This window comes from Colletotrichum godetiae (genome assembly GCF_030913485.1).
Source record: "Colletotrichum godetiae strain CBS 193.32 chromosome Unknown BDP55scaffold_28, whole genome shotgun sequence".
Classification (NCBI taxonomy): domain Eukaryota; kingdom Fungi; phylum Ascomycota; class Sordariomycetes; order Glomerellales; family Glomerellaceae; genus Colletotrichum; species Colletotrichum godetiae.
The window spans coordinates 306,122-322,882 of record NW_026851276.1 but is presented as its reverse complement, the minus strand read 5'-3'; the positions used below and the strand labels follow the sequence as shown (position 1 = coordinate 322,882).

General features: G+C 52.0%; 6 protein-coding genes across 6 annotated transcripts; 2 read left to right on the top strand and 4 right to left on the bottom strand.

Annotated features, from left to right (window-relative positions):
• Positions 1 to 2,430: 2,430 nt before the first annotated feature.
• Positions 2,431 to 3,527, bottom strand: BDP55DRAFT_695050 (RTA1 like protein; the record flags this gene model as incomplete). The annotated part of the gene is made up of 3 exons (XM_060577422.1): positions 2,431 to 2,632; positions 2,705 to 2,858; positions 2,957 to 3,527. 3 exons carry the CDS (start codon positions 3,525 to 3,527, stop codon positions 2,431 to 2,433), a joined length of 927 nt encoding a protein of 308 aa, XP_060427959.1.
• Positions 3,528 to 4,497: 970 nt separating this feature from the next.
• On the top strand, positions 4,498 to 7,419 carry BDP55DRAFT_668625 (uncharacterized protein). The gene is made up of 5 exons (XM_060575244.1): positions 4,498 to 4,967; positions 5,120 to 5,434; positions 5,564 to 6,028; positions 6,099 to 7,184; positions 7,251 to 7,419. The coding sequence occupies exons 1-4, from the start codon at positions 4,800 to 4,802 to the stop codon at positions 7,152 to 7,154; spliced, it is 2,004 nt and encodes a 667-aa protein (XP_060427958.1). The 5' UTR covers positions 4,498 to 4,799; the 3' UTR covers positions 7,155 to 7,184; positions 7,251 to 7,419.
• Positions 7,420 to 7,474: 55 nt separating this feature from the next.
• On the top strand, positions 7,475 to 11,269 carry BDP55DRAFT_194753 (kinase-like domain-containing protein). Its single transcript, XM_060565903.1, has 5 exons — positions 7,475 to 9,634; positions 9,692 to 9,980; positions 10,034 to 10,236; positions 10,309 to 10,543; positions 10,614 to 11,269. Exons 1-5 carry the CDS (start codon positions 7,755 to 7,757, stop codon positions 11,142 to 11,144), a joined length of 3,138 nt encoding a protein of 1,045 aa, XP_060427957.1. The 5' UTR covers positions 7,475 to 7,754; the 3' UTR covers positions 11,145 to 11,269.
• Positions 10,910 to 12,596, bottom strand: BDP55DRAFT_194727 (uncharacterized protein). Its single transcript, XM_060565902.1, has 4 exons — positions 12,281 to 12,596; positions 11,917 to 12,206; positions 11,433 to 11,855; positions 10,910 to 11,341 (listed from the first exon to the last, which is right to left on the bottom strand). The coding sequence occupies exons 1-4, from the start codon at positions 12,417 to 12,419 to the stop codon at positions 11,093 to 11,095; spliced, it is 1,101 nt and encodes a 366-aa protein (XP_060427956.1). The 5' UTR covers positions 12,420 to 12,596; the 3' UTR covers positions 10,910 to 11,092.
• A 352-nt stretch (positions 12,597 to 12,948) lies between these two features.
• BDP55DRAFT_730099 (uncharacterized protein) lies at positions 12,949 to 13,327 on the bottom strand (the record flags this gene model as incomplete). The annotated part of the gene is made up of 4 exons (XM_060579651.1): positions 12,949 to 12,967; positions 13,037 to 13,047; positions 13,113 to 13,160; positions 13,223 to 13,327. 4 exons carry the CDS (start codon positions 13,325 to 13,327, stop codon positions 12,949 to 12,951), a joined length of 183 nt encoding a protein of 60 aa, XP_060427955.1.
• Positions 13,328 to 13,691: 364 nt separating this feature from the next.
• BDP55DRAFT_668609 (Sec34-like family protein) lies at positions 13,692 to 16,662 on the bottom strand. The gene is made up of 5 exons (XM_060575243.1): positions 16,412 to 16,662; positions 16,029 to 16,330; positions 15,638 to 15,977; positions 14,644 to 15,582; positions 13,692 to 14,589 (listed from the first exon to the last, which is right to left on the bottom strand). Exons 1-5 carry the CDS (start codon positions 16,520 to 16,522, stop codon positions 13,990 to 13,992), a joined length of 2,292 nt encoding a protein of 763 aa, XP_060427954.1. The 5' UTR covers positions 16,523 to 16,662; the 3' UTR covers positions 13,692 to 13,989.
• Positions 16,663 to 16,761: the final 99 nt, after the last annotated feature.

Sequence of the window (16,761 nt, the reverse complement as noted above, 5' to 3'; positions counted from 1 at the left end):
AAGACGTCCCCTGGCGACACAGTCGGTAGACGTGAGCTGTCGTGTGCCGACAAGACTACCACCCCTGTTGCTCATGTGGCCTTCACTTGGCCCGGTGCTTCTTCTCCGTGGATGTTGCAAAGACGCGAAGAGAGCTTGCATGGCGCTTGGCAGCTGCTTCTTTGCAGGCCACCGGTTTTCTCCCATGCTGAGCGAGCGACGAGGTTACTCATCACTCGCCCCGGCCCATCTGGACCAGACTATTCACTGCTTGACTTGCGTCATTCCCCACCCCCAATCCGATGGGGAGATGCCAGTTATTCAGCTCAGAGCAAACATGAAAGGCATCAACGGCAGCCGCTAAATTTGTGACAGATCAAAACTTTGATCTCACAGATGGGCCAGGATTAAGGCAATCTTTCCAGCTGGCCTGGTGGCGAAGCAACGGTCGTGGCCCAATGGGGCACTACGACTTTCCCTTGCTGTGGCCTGCACTGTGGGCTCTTCCCGTCGCGAACGGATTTTAGGATTGTCCCGGCACACTCACATCGACAAGACACAACCAATCATCTCTTGCAATCGCTTCGAAGCGTGTCCTGAGAACCATCCATCTGGGTGACAGGTGTCCACTAGTGAACAAATACTTTGATGGTCGCTCAATGGCCGGGACTCCCCCTTTGTGGGGGATGAACTGGGAGTTTGCAGATCCGGCAACCTGTGGTATTTACACTCCATGGGCCAACCCCAACCCCGTCCCCCTGGTCAAAGCTGACAGACAAGTGAGCCGATCTCGAGACCTGCGTTACCAAACTCAGTCGGCTGTCGCATCCCCCGCCCCCCCCCCCCCCCCACCATCGCCTGCCCACAGCGAGGCAGAAAAGTATACTGTGTAGAAGACCACAAACCCGGGTTGCCTTCAGAACGGGAGAGAGAGAGAGAGAGAGAGTTTTTGACAGAGAGAGTGCGCCAAGAGAAGCTTTGTTCCCAACCTTATCTCAAGTTTGCCGCCCATCTTTCCTTCGGGTATCCGTCTACGCCCCTATTGGCCACCACTCTCGGGAGATCGGTCATCGTTGAGGAGGAGCTTAGCCGCAACGCTGTACCCGGGGACCACTCGGTGGATAAGAGACGGCGTCCCGGCTGCGGTGCGAGCCAAGGACTACTGTGGCGCCGTCCGGCACTGTTCTTGTCCAACGAGTGTTGGTGGCGAGAGAGAGGCTGAGAAAGGGCCGGTGCGACCCTCCCCCTATGTTCCCGCCTTTTCTAGAACACGATCGCCTTATCCCTTATTGCCGAGATCTGACATCCCGGTGGGGATCTGGGGGTACCTGTTGCTCGTTTCCTATTCGGATTTCTAGATCGCCCATCTGAACGGAGATGTAGCAACTGTCAACCTCGCATGTTCGTGTCACTGATCGACCGTGTATCGGTAGTGAACGGCGAGTCTAGGGTAACGATCACTCTGCAGCACGGGGTGATTGGGCTCCACGAGATGAACAAGGAAATGGGCGAACGGCTAAGTGGCTAGAGCCTAGAACTGGTGCATAGGTTACCAGTGCGGTGGGTCTGCGTAGGCGATAACCTGGTCTGACTCAAGTCGTGGAAGATGGACACTAACTCCTTGCTCAAAACAAATGCGTTGCTCCTCGGTATTTTTTTCTACACAATTTAGGTCGACTTTGAAGAGGCACTCGCAGACTATGTTCTATGAAGAGTATCTCGGAGAGTGACAATAACAGATATCCCACCATCGTCTCAGAGTCTGTCATGTGATCAGATACAATTCTGGTCTTGGGGATTCATCAACGATCGCCAATTTTCCTGTCCCATGCAGGTTCAGCCATGAACGAGGAGTGCCAACCACGCAGACCTTCATCTCGTGGCCTTGTCTCACTTTCAAGATTAATCATCAAGCAAGAAATATGAACGACGATATCGGAGAGGCTTAGGCCTAGAGCCTGCCTCCTGAGCATCGTGATTCATACCAGAATTCTTCAACCCAGCTGAGTACGTGGCTGTTTCTCTAGAAAGACGCGTCGTTTTCCTTTTAAGATGAAAACTTTTTAAGATGAAAAGTCTAGAAAAGGGGGTGAAGAGCATGCGACTGTCAGCAATTGGTACTCTTTATTTAGTAGACCATTGACAGACTTGAATTCATGGAAATTAAACAACCTTGATCCACACTTATAGGCCCATAACTCTAGAAAGGAAGAATCAAGTTAAGATAAATGATCTAACAATGCGCCATTCGTAAAATCTAAACCCATCTTTCTACAGGATCTTGCTAACTCGCACAATCTAACTTGATATCGTAAGGGAAAACCTGACTTGAAGCCGTTATTTTGATGCCATAGAACTCGAAACCCCACACCAACAGCACGACCGAAACCCGAATCCGAGAGAAGATGCTGAGGCCCCCCAAAAGCCCTGTCTTATTTCTTGTAGGTATTCTCATTTCATGTTCCTCATCTGGTAGTCCCGGTCACGACTATTGCCCTTGTGGGGATTCTCACTCAAGAACGGGAAGAAGTCGCCTGGATGGACCAACGTGACGTCGCCAATCGCAATCAACAACATTACCCCGTCCAAGCCAAGAAACATTGGCTCGTTGCGCATGATCTCCTTGGATATCGCAGGTACATTCTCGGTTATTCTGTACGGGGGATAGAGGTTAGTTTGAAGGTCTAATGCCATCCAAAGGGTCTGGAAACATAAGAACACATACCTGTAAGCGCAGCGGATAATGATAGCCACGTAGGCAACTCCCAGCGCGTACACGAGAGTGCGAGCTCTTCCTGCCTGCTTAGGCGTCGCTAACGCCCTAGACATAGGTGTACCGCCATTCTCACGAACCGGTGCCACAAGCCTGACGTCGTCATCTGCTTGCGGATGGGGAGTCGCGACAAAATAAGCCCATCACCGCCCCTTTTCAGCGCAGACTTGCGTCTTACAACATACACCATCATCAATCACGCACAAACAACCATATTTCCAAACTGGAACGCCACCCCGCCCAAAATAGCCTTCTCCGCAATCTTCACCACCGTCTCGTTGCGATTCCCCGTGGCACCCGCCGCCATCGCCCCGCCCCCGATAAACTGCACCACAATCGACACGAAATCCGAACCGACAAAGACCCAGGGGTACAGCGACGGCCGCATCACGGACCACTGGGAGCCGTACCATATGACGAGGCACTTGAACGTCACCGAGATTGCCGCGGCGACGAGGGTGGGCGCGAGGAGGAGGGTGAGGATCTGGAGCATGACGGCGTTCATGGACCATGGGTTCTCTGCGGGTTTGGCGCGGGCGAGGTAGCCGAGGCACTCGAAGAGGGTGCCGATGCCGAGCCAGGGGTAGTAGGACCAGGTGCGGGATTTGATGCCGTGGTAGAGCTGGAGGAGGAGGAGGAGGGCGAAGGTGATAGAGAAGAAGGTTGAGGCGGGTTTGGAGAGGGGGGTGCCGTAGAAGGTGTATTCGATGGGACAGGTTGGGGGGAGAGATTTGCAGGTGTCGTAGGAGGGGGTTGTGCTATTTGCGGACGTCATTTTGGCTTTTTATTCGGGTGTTGTTTGATGTCTTTCGTTATGTTGAAGGGTGTGTTCTAAGGTAGTGTGGTAAGGTACGTTGTTTTTGAAGGCCGAATGCCGACTCGAAATTCCCACTATGCAAGCAAATCGTGGAAACCTAAGGCAAAATTCAATGAACGAAAAGAATTAGGGGAAGAAGGAGATTTTGGGCGCTTGACTATGTGAGATCCATTATTTCGATCTGATTATGTTGCTGATATACAACATCAGATCGATACGTACAGATTTGCGATTGTCGACAGCGAGGCTTAGATCGAAGCCATTTGCTCTAGTCTCAGGGGAAAAGATTGTAAAGGGTAACAAACATTACATCCCACCGGGTAAATACGAGTCTCTCTAGGGCAAGGCAGACTACCGTCAAAGCATCTTGGCTCTTGGGCTCTCGAAATGCCTTCTACACTTCTTCTCGTCGCTGCAAACCCATAGTGATATGCCGAGGACAACCACGAAACCCACTTGATCTGTCATCTAAGATCTATCTTATGACCAATACAGCTCTCAAGCGTAATCAGACATTGCGCTTTGAGTCAATAGGGGGGAGTTTTGACAGCCGCCAATGCGCTGCTCAGCCTCATTCAAATAATTACATGGCGATGGAAATGTTTTGACGTTGTCATTTTACACTGTTGCCCAGTATTAGGCCATGCATTTCTAGTCCCATCACTCGTATTTGACTATCGCAGGTAGGTGTTCATTGTCCAATCAGAGACTACAGAATCAAACAAAAGAAGTAAAATCAGCAAGCGCCACTTGTGAGCCTCAGCTGTTCAAGGGTTAGCTCGTAGGGTCTATGGAGTAGTACACAGGTCACACATTCCTAGACTCATACGAGTACCCACTTTGGCGTTAAGGGAGGTCCACTCATCTGCCGGCTCGGGGCGGGGCCTCGGACCCCAAAAGATTTCCGGACCCGGTAGATCTCCCTCCCCACCACCGAACTTAGCTCAGGGACCACCCGCCCTCCGACGTCTGCCTTGCAAACCCCGGCAGCAGAGGAACGTCAATCGACACTCCAAGGTTCCAAAGTTTCCTTTATTTTTACGGATCATTGACCACGCACGACGTGCGTTTTGTTTCCGAATCCCCTCTTTCGTAAACTTTGCGTGAAGTCGTCCAATTCGTCCAGCTTCCATCTCAGACGTCTGTCTCTATCGTGCACAATCATCGGTCCCCGCACCTAGCATACTCCTACTCGCCCCTGCTCCGCAACTGCTCACGCTGCCGAGAAGTATGGAAGACCCGACGATAGCGGCAGCGCATATTCAACAGCCAGGTAGCCACGAGGTGGCTGCGCGGGCTCTGGTTGACAGACCCCTGAAGCGCGACCCTGCATGTGTAGAGTGCCGGCAACGGAAACTAAAATGTGACCGAAAGTATCCCTGCTCAGAATGCATCACCGTACGTACCTGTACCCGTCCCTAACACACACGAAGTCCACCCCTTGCAGGCTGCAGCTCTTGTTGTTGTATCTCGTCTTATACTCATCTTGTATTCACTCTCCTTCCTCCATCTCCTTTCCCCTTCTTCTGTTAACATGCACTCTCACGCAGCATAGCCGCCATTGCCTTGCTCCACCACCGCCGGGTCCACGCAAGCCGAGGAGGAAGAACCATCATGAGCTACGAGACAAACTTGCGAGCATCGAGTCCCTTTTGGAAGAATGCATGGGATCGAAGCCGATTTATTCAGTCAATGATACGCCAACTGTCCTGGCTGATTCAGAATCACCATCGGACACCACAGCTAGCCATGGCAAGAACCATGACGATCATAGACCCAAAGTGCCGTCGCCAGGATGGCTTGTGCAAACTAAAAACGGGGTCGAGTTTCGTGACAGCAAGACGGCGTCTGCGACTCGTGAGGATGTAAGTATATGTCCTATTTTCAGTGGCTCTGAAACTTGCTTCTTGACACTATGATTTGCCTTCTTTCTGGTTCCCTTACGTTTTCAACTCATATCGAGCTTGAGCCATGCTCACACAGCGCCAATACAGGAACAGACTATTCGTGCCCTTTTCGAGGTGGAGAGCGAGCAATCAACATGGCTTCCTGCTCTCGCTTTCCTCAATCAGCACCATGACTACATGGGCATATCTCCCGCCTCAGGACCCTCCTACAATTGTGTCCCTTCTTCACCCAATATCATCATCTTGTGGAGGGTGTTCTTGGACAGAGTCAATCCTGTCACCAAGATCCTTCACATTCCGACGTTCCAAGCCAACATTGCAGAGGCGGTATCCAACTTCCACGCCATCTCGCCCATTACGCAGGGTCTCCTGTTCTCCGTTTTCCTCGCAGCATCTGGTACTCTTTCGCAGAAAGAACACTGGGACATGCTAAACTGGTCCAAAAAGGATGCTTCGACGGTTCTGTCTAGGGGCTTCAAGACTGCCATGGCACGATACAATTATCTGAAACGTTTCAACGAAGATACAATAAGGAGTCTGATATTTTATTCAGTGAGTATCTCATATGAACACTTAACCTTTTATTGTCCCTACGTGATGCCCATGGCTGACCTCAATGCAGTTACACCAACGAACTTTGAGGGACCCGGTAGATCCGTGGATTCTCAACGGCATCGTCGTGAACATAGCTCACCGCCTCGGTCTCCACATCGACGGAACACGCCTCAGCTTATCACCCTTCCAATCAGAAATGAGACGGCGTCTCTGGTGGCAAACCGTCCTGATAGAGGCCAAAACGAGTGCCGCCTCAAGCATCAGCGCTAGAGTCCTACCTTCCAGCCGGGACACGCGCATCCCACTCAATGTCAACGACGAAGATCTCCATCCGTCCATGAAAGAGGCACCTGTTGCCCGAGACGGCCCTTCAGAGATGTCCTACTGCGTAGTTACATACGAAGCGGAATCACTCGCCCTGGAAATGCGAATCCCGTCCGTCGACGACGTCCTCTGGGGCCAGGCATCCCCAGGCCCGGCTTCAGCATTAGCATACGCGGCCATGCCCCCGCCGCATCCCTTTGACTCGCCCTTCGTCACCGCAATACAAGACGCGCTGCAAAAGTTCGACCGGACACTGAGACCCCTCGAGCGCCGACTCCTCTCCGACTCGGCCATGAATCCGCTCCACGCAATGGCGCTCTACTCCCGCACCTCGCTCGCCGCCATCGTCGACAAGGTCATCACGCCGCTGGAAGCAGCACCGGAATGGGGCACGGAGATGCACGGGCCGGAAGACAAGTTCTTCAGCATCGGCCTGATTGCGCTGGAGATCACGCTCCAGCAGCGGCGGGTCGCGGGGCACCAGTTTGCGTGGCTCGTCGACCTCGACTTCAAGATTCAGACGTTTTATTACCTGGGCGCGCAGCTCCAGAACCGGGTCTCGGGGTCCATGGCGGACAGGACGTGGGCCGTGATTGAGAAGATGTATGCGTGTCGCGAAGACTTGTGGGAGCTCAAGGACGAGGAGAATATGACGCTGGCGAACCTCCTGATTGTGGCGTGGAGTCGGCGCGCCGAGCATTTTCTGGGGAACCGGGTTCTGCTTCTTGAGCCTCCTTTTGTGACGCGCCTGCGAGACGAGGTTATGATGATCAAGGCTGAGGCATTGAGCCTGTTCTAAGGACATCGTTATGGACTGGATATCCCGGGCACCTTTCATCCTCGCGACCTTCCTTTAGTATGAGTTCGATGCGGAGCTCTGGCGGGATTTCGGCATACATTTTCATGTATTAGTAGATGAAAAGCGATTTCGATTTAGTTGAAGTATGCTTTGATTTCGTCATTAATACTCGTGACCTTGAATAGGGCTGCACCTTATCTATCCAGCTATTCCGCCAGACTGCTAGACTGTATGAAAGAGACCGGTTATTTTGACTGTGCAGTTGGCTATGTGGAATCACGCTACCGCAGATGCAAATTTTGGAACGTTCTCCTAAAGTCGTTTCCTGTTCCCAGCAACACCTAGGCTTACATAATATTCATTCAATCTTTCAGTCACATATCATGCTCGAGACCGATTTCCCAGCCTCAATGCTGCCCGTAGCCTGGCTTACTTGGAACCCCTTCCTCACTTACGGAAGAGCGGAAGCTCGAAGTGTTCAGGCGTAAGCAGGACCTGTTTCTGCAGCAATGTTGGGATGCGGCATGCGGTCAGCGCCGACCGGGGCGCAGTCAGAAGTTGCCTTATTCTGCGTGCCGCCTGCGGAACTGGGTGCAGGTGATGTGTTGTTGCCGCGCCACTTCGGAATGTCACCCCTCTCTGATCCAACGCGGTAGTTCGTTTGAACATCACTCTCACACTCTCACTCAATCTTCCTCGTTTTCTGACCGAATCTGGCCATCCTATTCTTCATTGCACATTGCGAGGTGGTCGAGAACATGGAAACACCGCTTCCATGACGACAAGACACTGGTGGTACGAACCATGTCTTCTCGTGAGTACCTTGATTTGTGCGACGAAATTCGCAATTTGTTTCTGAAACATCTAGAGCGGAAAGATAGTGTGAACCTACGATTCGCCACCCGTGAGACACCGAAAGGTGTCTTGAGCCCGCATTATCTCCGCCTCTTCTTCCGCAGCCTGATCGGCGAGGAGGCACCCCAAAACCGCCAATCCACCATTACAGAGGACCAATTCGTTGAAAATGTCCAGCATAGAGAACTACACAACTTTCTCGCTATCATCGCCTTCGCTGGCTGTCGTGTTGAGGCAGCTAGAAACTTCACAGAGAAGCTAGCTGCCGTTCCTGAGTGGCCGCCGCCCGAAGGAGGGATCTCTAGGCGCGTGTGTTTGCTACCGACCGACCTTCAAAGCTTGACAGAGTTCTTCGACGGGGATGAAGCGACGGCGGACAAGTTCTACGGGTCACAGGCTCCATTTTGTACTGTGGTGCTTCGGCAACGAGAGGAGACCACAATACATGGCGATACCCAGCGTCTCCCGTACGTGGAAGAAGAGCTGCTGGGCTCAGGTGCATTTGGCAGAGTTTACAAAGTGAAGATTGCCAAGGGGCATTTCGAAGATCGTCGCAGAAATGACAGCAGGGAACGATGGGTGGCACGGAAAGACTACATCACTAGGTCATCCTCGGAATCCGATGTTGAGTCTAGGGAAGAAGGAGAGATCATGAAAATGATTCTCAGCTTGCCAAAGACTTGCGAAAACATCTTAGAGAATCTCGGGACCTTGAACATTGAGTATCCTACGGGCGCCAGCCCAGCACCGTACAGTCTTTTCATGCCGCTAGCGGTCTGCGATCTGGGAGCATACATGAAGAAGGACGGCTCAAACGCGCCAAAGACGGCGAACAACAGGGCTGGCTTCTTACGGTCTGCGATCGGTCTCGCCAACGGCCTCAAATTCCTCCACGAAGAGATGCAGTCCCCCAACCTCGAGCGGATCGTCTGCTATCACATGGATCTGAAGCCGAGCAACGTCCTCATTTTCCGAGAAACCGTCACGAGCGCCGATGGGATCGAGATCCGCTACATTTGGAAGTTGAGCGACTTTGGCATGTCGAGGGTCAAAATCCGGCACCAGACCAGCCACGAGGAAGAGAGGAATATCGCCAAGTGGTTCACGAAGCGACGCGATTGGCAGCAGAGGACCATGTCCGGGACCCAGAATCGGCGCGGGCAGGGGACGTACTTACCCCCGGAATCGTTCCGTGAGGGGAAAGTCATGAATACGAGGAGCGATGTGTGGTCGCTGGGCTGCGTGCTCAGCGTCCTCTTTGTGTATCTCGAGGGCGGGAAGAATGCGATTGACAGTTACGAGACGAACCGACTCAAATACCGCAGAGGTATCGACGCTAGCTACGACGTCTTCTTCCACGTCTGGTCACTTGGGTTCTTTTCCGTGAATACTTTACACTCGGCTGTCAAGACGACTCACAGGCAACTCATTCGCAAGGCTGCGGCGAGGAGCGTCAAGGAACACGAAGCAGTTCGGACCATGCTAAATTTTCTCGAGTCCAAAGTTTTGAAGATCAGTCAGAACAAGAGGTGCAGTGCAAAGGAGGTCGAGAACATGCTTCGACGCACGCTCAACGCGTACGAGGAGATTGATCGGCTCGAATCTTCACAGGAAACTTTGAAACAGTGAGTCAAACTCGTGGAGATTAGACTCATTTGAACTTGGAGACTAACGCTGCCCAGGCCAAAATCTTCTTCGGAACAGACTGTGCAACAGTGGCGCATACCAAGAGGGAGATACGATGTATTCAAGGGCTGTAAGGTATCGCCAGACGGCAGTATAATTGCGTACTGGAGCGACAGCGATATTTCACTTTTTGCCTCAAGCTCTGCCCCGAACGCAGAGGGAGACTTTCTGGAAATCATCGGGAAGCGTTCCTTGGAGTTATTGGGATCGACGAGCCGGTTCTGGAAAGCTGTTTGCCTAACCAACAACTACCTGATTGCCACGACCACGGGAAACATCTTCAACGTGAGTTTCGTCTTAGATAGACTTTTTTATGCTCCTAATCTTCGTTTTACCAGTGTTACATATTTAAAATAGGACAAGGAGCTGTAGCCGACTCCAGCTCCCAGAACTACTGGCACATTCGACTTCCAACAGTTCCAGAAGTCTACATCATGGCGATGTCAACTGATCAACAGAACTTGGTATTCGTGGTAGAAAATCAGGAAGATGAGAGCCTTTCGGGATCCATCTTTCATGTGAGAGTCGAGGATCTGATCGAGTAAGCTCCCCCACGCTTTATCAGCTGCATATACTCGCTATTTGCAAAGATATGACTGACTCAGAGAAACAGGATGGGATCTAGCCCGGAGAACTGCAGAACAGAAGAGAGCGGCAGGCAATTGTTGAATCGATGCATTGCAATCGACTGGCCTGCCCAAGATGTCATGTCATTATCGCTCACCAGCCAGAACCGATGCTACGCCGCGATCCGTCCGTATCTGGAAGAAAACGGCTTATATCGCATACCCGTCGTTTCATACTCCCTTGAAACCCAGGATACTGAAGAAGTGTTGATCGAGCCGCGAGTGAGTCGTATCGTCCTGTTTCATGTACAAGCCATAGAAGACATGATACTAACATGTTCCCATCGTAAAGGATCAAGAGAGCAAGGGCTCAAGTCTCTTCACTACGTTTGCGGGACTACACCAACAGGCCGCTTGTGTCATCGTATCTCGAGAATCCCGACTATTCACCGTCGATCTTCATGAGAATACATCCCACATACAGGCGAGACGATCTCGGTACCCCAAGATCATCGAAAATTACCGCCTTCTCAGAGTCATGATCGATCCAAGCGACGACACGGTCTTCGCCCTCGGGAGCAGAGCAGATGGTGGTTGTATACTTGTACTCGAGATTGCAAGACCGGAGACGAGAGATCCGGTGATCATTCGCGAATTGGCACAATTACCTGGCCTATCCGAGAACGACGAGTTCACCGGCACCATAGTCGGCAATGATGGCAACCGCCATATTCTAATCACTGCACTTGTAGGGGCCAACCGACATGCTGTATTCAAGATCGATCTCTCTGGGAGACTTCCAGATACGCTGCCCGGTTCTCCGACATCTGATCAAACCGGTAGAGCGTTCAGCTCGACGGCCCTATTGTGCTGTTTCCGATAAAATAGGCCCCGCCAGCTCAGGTCTCTCAACCCTGATACCTTCAAGTTGAGGAAGCTTCCTTCCCGCATCGTGTAATATGTTCCAAAGGTTGCTGTAGTGAGGAGGACAGAGCAGAGCACATATATCCAGATCATCGGACTGCTGATGATTCTACCGGTCACAGAGTCCATGTCGAAAAAGTTCATTCCAAAGAATGTCTGTCGCAAGAGTTCTTAGCCAGCTGCGACAGTTTTCCATGTACATTTGTCGCTAGTTCCCGGGAAGTAGAGTAGAGAGGGTTTTGCTCACAGCTATGAAAGAAGGCGGCAAGTAAAGTAGTGTCAGAGTAGTAATAAACACCACCGACTTGTTCAAGCGCAGCATATTCTCATTTTGCTTCCTAGAGTCGAGCTGCTCGCGGAAAGAGAGAGTGTTGGCAAGCAGCTGCGAGGTTGTTTGCACGCGATGATACAGGTCCGTCGCCGTGTGTGAGAACATTCTACACTGGCGCTGGAAGTTTTCAAACTCCGAGATGGACTCCTGGAGTAAGTCTGCGTTCGTTCCCTTCAAGCAGTGGGCGCAAAGATTCGACAGCTCCCTCAATGTCTCTTCAGATGAGTTCAGGATGGATGAGGTAGTCAGGAAATGGTTCGAGAGGTTGACGAGCGTCGTCAAGTGGCTTGGGTTCAGTGTTGAGGGTTCATTGATGAAGTTTACCAGCGTATTGTACGACTATGCAGTAGGCAGGCATTAGATCAAGTGATTCAAGTTCTCAGAGCCGGTATGATCTCACCAGAGGTAGAAACTGTCGCTCTAGGGATGCGATATAGAACCTCCATGCCGGGAAGTACGTCTCCAGAAGGATCTTGTGTAGCCAGACGGGGTCGGTTTCGGACCCTCCGACTCGGCTGGACAGCCATTCGGCTGCTGTGATACTGGCTTTTGCGTTTGGTACAGGGTTGAACATGATGAATAGAGTCTGACCAGATGTTGAATCGCAGCGATGGTACACCCCAGTCTGACGAATCACCCATTTGTCCAGATCGGGCTTGTGTTCTGGATATCGAAGGGTGTACGACGCTTCTGCTAGATGGTCAGTCCTCCGACTACTGGCGAAAACCGTTAAATCCAAGTCAGCGGGTTGAGCTTATACATACCGACCACTGATCCCTTTCGTCGCTCGTTGTACGGCATGGACAAGACCTCCTCTGTATGCATGTTTCGCATGTAGAAGAATGACACGATATCTCGTATGGACTTATTCAAGCTCAGCTTTTCTATGAGTAGCTCAAACATGGAAACGGTGATCTGCAAAGGCCTCCATGAGTTCCCCTGGCAGATTGAGCTATGGGGAAAAATCAGCAATGTTCATTATGCGCGGCTCCTATTAGTGAGGGCAAGACGTGAACGTACATGAAGCGATAGACGTGCTCACCCCGTCGCATGCTATCCAAACGACTACTCAACACATCGAAATCCGAGATGAAATGTTGCTCTGCTGACTCAGCCCTTCCATCTTCGTTCCCATCACTTAAATGATGCGGCACGTTGTAAAGCCTAACGGGCTCAATAATCTCTTCGATAAAGCATTGCTTCGTCGACGCCATGTTGTGTGATACGGCGTCGGGATGGCACGCAAAGCTAAGAGTAAATGGAAAAGAGAGAGGAACTTGGCAAGTACAGTTTCTTGCGGTGCTTATTTATTCTCTGCATCCAAATTGGCGCAAGGCTGTCTACCCTCGGTGGTCGATCGACCACCTGTCTTACTGCTGACATGTCACCTCACTTGCACTGCCCACCCGCTGGACACCCGCCATCAACACTTTCACTCATCTCGCACGGCGCTATAGACATCTCGTTAGCTCGATATATCGGTTGGTACTTTGCTCTCAGATCGCCTTGGTGGTGTTTACTCTATCTCGTCCTATTACACACATCAGCGTCGAACAACGAGGTCATGCGACGTCTATTGGACTTTGCACAACATACGGTATTAACTTGTTTCGGGGCTTTGAAATGCCATATATCATCTCTCATCTGTAGCAAAACGTCTTAGCTACCAGGGTTATGTTTGCTTTTTCCCATTCGACGCGAAGTACCTCAATCTCAAAGTTGGTGTGCCCCGGAAAGATCTTCTCAAGGAGCTGTTGGAGGCTCGCCTTCTTGAGGTACCGGCTGGTGACGTGCTGTGCGACTTGTGTCATGATAAAAGCTTCCTGGGTTCTGTAAACTGGTATCGTTATCAGGATAAAGTCTTTCCCCGAGCTCTTGGGGAACTCGTATAGAAATAGCGTTGCAGGGCAGATTTCCCAAGGGGAGCTCCAGGCTAGGGGTCCTCTCGAAAGACACCTCAAGCAACACGCCGGAGTTTCATAGTGCTGCCTGCTGAGGCCTCTTCGCCCGCCGTCCGCGCTCCATCATACCACAATGCGAAGGCTGTGTGTGTGGGATGGGGAGTGGTTGTGTTACACCGCATGATGGAACCAACCCATCAATCGACTGGATCGACGCTCAGCCGATCATCCTACGGGAACTGCACATTTTGCCACTAGGAACTCACTGGGCCTCGTTCACTTCCTTCCCAGGGCTTGTTCCCCAGGCTGTTCCGGGCGCTTTATGCCAATCATTTAGGGGTTCTGGAATCCAGAATACAGCCAGAGTCAGCCCGTACCATCCGGGACTATGCGTTATTGGGTGTGCTTCTGGGAACAGGTAACTCGAGACTTCTCGAGCTAGTGGAAACAACATTGTAATCTGTTACAAAGGGGATACCATCGATATGTAAATAGAATTGCATCGTGGTCATATGGTTCAGTCTCATCCTGTGACCATAATATATGTTCGAGAATTACGCGTTCTCTACCCCTCAGTACCGTCTAATTCCCTTCTTTTCCTCTTGCGCCGTCTCCTGCGCCTGCGCATTAATCTGAATCGCCTCCTTCAGCTTCGCAATCACCTCAGGCTGGTTACTGAAAGCCCTCAACAGCACCTCATCAAGCTCCTTCTCAACCTTGCCAATGGGCTTCACACCAGGCTTCCGGGCCCTTGCATCATTCGTCAGCCCGCCCCAGCGCTGCGTGAAAGCGACAATAGACTGCCGCAGCAGCTCGTCCAGCTGCTCGCTCATATCCTCGACCGTCAGAGTCTTGGCCGTGACGGTCGCCGCCGCTGCTCCTCCTGTCCCCCGGGACCATAGAGAACCGCCGATAATGTTGCTGACGAAGCCTACCCAGTTTTGGGGGCTGAGATTGTCCCAGATGTGACCAAAGTGCTGCATCGCGGCCGTGTCGCCTCGGATGTCTCCGATTTCGAGAGAGACGAGCTCGTTTTTGATGATGAGGAGGTTCTTTACCATGAACAGATCCGCGTCCGTGCCTGCTTTGATGGATTTGATGCGCGCCTCGGCGCGTTGCAGGATCTGGATTGTTTCCCGGACGATCTTGAAGATGACTTGACTGTTCTTTTGCTGCGGGATGTTAGTTCTATTGCGAACAGCTGATTCCAGACGTTGATGACTTACACTTCGTTCCTTGGGCATAGCCTGGTCATACTTAGCCAAAAGCTTAAGTGCCTGTTTTACTGGGGGGAAGGCGTTCGAAGAAGATACGCCGCCGACCACTGGACCGATGGTAAGAGCCTCGTCCTTTACCGTAGCCTTGGCGATCGTCTTTGTAATTTCTGCCTCGAACGCGTTGTCAGTAAAGACCCAGAGATGCTCGGTCAAGAGTCTAGCGCTGAGTTCGCGACATTGACGCGCAAAGGGAGATTCTTCCTCGTCATAGTCGAGGACTAGATACTCGTTAGTCAGCCAGCCGACCACACTACAAATGGTGTCGAGATCCGCAGTCTGCAGCGCGGCATTGAGATTGACGGCCAACTGGACGAGGTTTGCGGGGTTGACAAGCGACCTCTGGTTGGACTTGAGGACCCCGTATGCAGATTCTGGATCGGAGCTCCACTGGAGGTCTAGACCGAAGATTTTGGTTAACAGATTAGCCTCGTTGAAAGCGCGTTCGAAGCTCTGCTTGATGTAGTTTCTTGAAGCTGTCTCGACGGAAAGGTCTTTGATCTCCTTTTTGAACTCGTCCTGGTCGTGCTGCACGATAGGCTTCAAGTCGCGATCTCGGACGGCCAAGTAAGAGCTGAAGAGGTTGCTCGTGGTATTTGAGTAGATGTCCTTGGCAATGCCAGTGATGGGGAGCCCGTATTCGTCATATACGCTGTTGATTACTTTGTGGATATTAGGGATCAGAGAGTAAGAATCAAGAATCATCTCCTCAAAACGCCCATATGCCACAGCATGACGGGTGGCCTCGGACTTGGTCCCAGCAATCTGGCTCGCGATCTCGGAGGAAATGCTCTCCAGTCTATTGGTGAAGCCGACCTCGAGAAGATGGAGTGCCTTGGTCAGCAAAGCCTCGTACCGCGCGAGGTACGACTCAGCATCACGATACGTCGTCTGCATTGTTTGTTAACCTCGATTCGGTTATACCCACCGTCGCAGATATACTAACGTGTTTCGACATGAAGCCTATACAAGAATCCAGGTTCCTCAAGATCTCGCCGAAAGATTCGTCATCGACCAGACGTCCAGCGCCAGGAGCATTGAGTCTCCTGGAGACGTTATCGAGGTATGCGTAAAAGTGAAGATCGGTGCCGACTTCATCCGCGAGTTTCTCGAGCCTATGCTGTTCGGATAAAAGGTCCTCGCATTGGGATTGGAACGAGCTCGTCTGTGCCTCGACGGACTGGAACGATTCGGACAGTGTCGTCAATAGCTTGAGCGCTTGGTTCGTGTCGTCGATGAGCATGTCGAGGTGCCGTTCGGTGAGCGTCAGTTGGTCCTTGTACAACCTGCTCCGGTGGTTAGCAAGGGCGAGCTTTTGCGTAATTGGCCCTACTCACAAATATTCCTGCTGGCTAGCCTCGAGCAGTTCCCCCTCATGTTGCCGATGAACCGGACGACGTTCTGCCTTTGATTCGGCAACCTCTGTCGCAATATCTAGAGCGTCCCAAGTCTTTTCCTTCTTCCGCCTGCGCCTCTTATGTTGCTCATCCTTGGCCAATTGTGCCCGAACGACGTGGTAGAAGTCGGAATACGACTTTGCGCGGCGCAGGACCTCGGCTTCCGGTGGTGTGTTTCGGTCTTCAATCTCTTCAAAGATTTCGTCGAGAGCCTCTGGTGCGTTGGAGGCTTGAGGTATACCCTTTTGGTAACATCAACTGTCAGCATGCCGTCGCGATGGTTGTGATCATAGTGTTGGTGGTGGTGGGATCTGGGAGCTGACATTCGACTGCTGCAACAGCGACTCTTTGCGACGATGGCCTGGGCCCTGGGCAGCTGTAGTAGCTTTCTTGGCCACCTCTGGCACAAAGCTGTACCAAGAATCGTCGTACATCGTGGGCTCGCCTGGAGTCGTGGAGGGGGCTTTCCGGGCTGGGCAATTGAGGGAAGCTCTGGCTCCGTTATGATGCCGGACTGTGTTCCCACCACCGCGCTCCAAACGGGACAGCTCAGCTCCCCCTGGGGCGGGCCCCAATGGCAGGCGTAAACTGGGCGGAAAATCATTGGCCCCAATTGCGAACGGTCGGAGCTCAGAGGTACAAAGTGGGGCCCGCATGTTCAACCCGCAGCGGG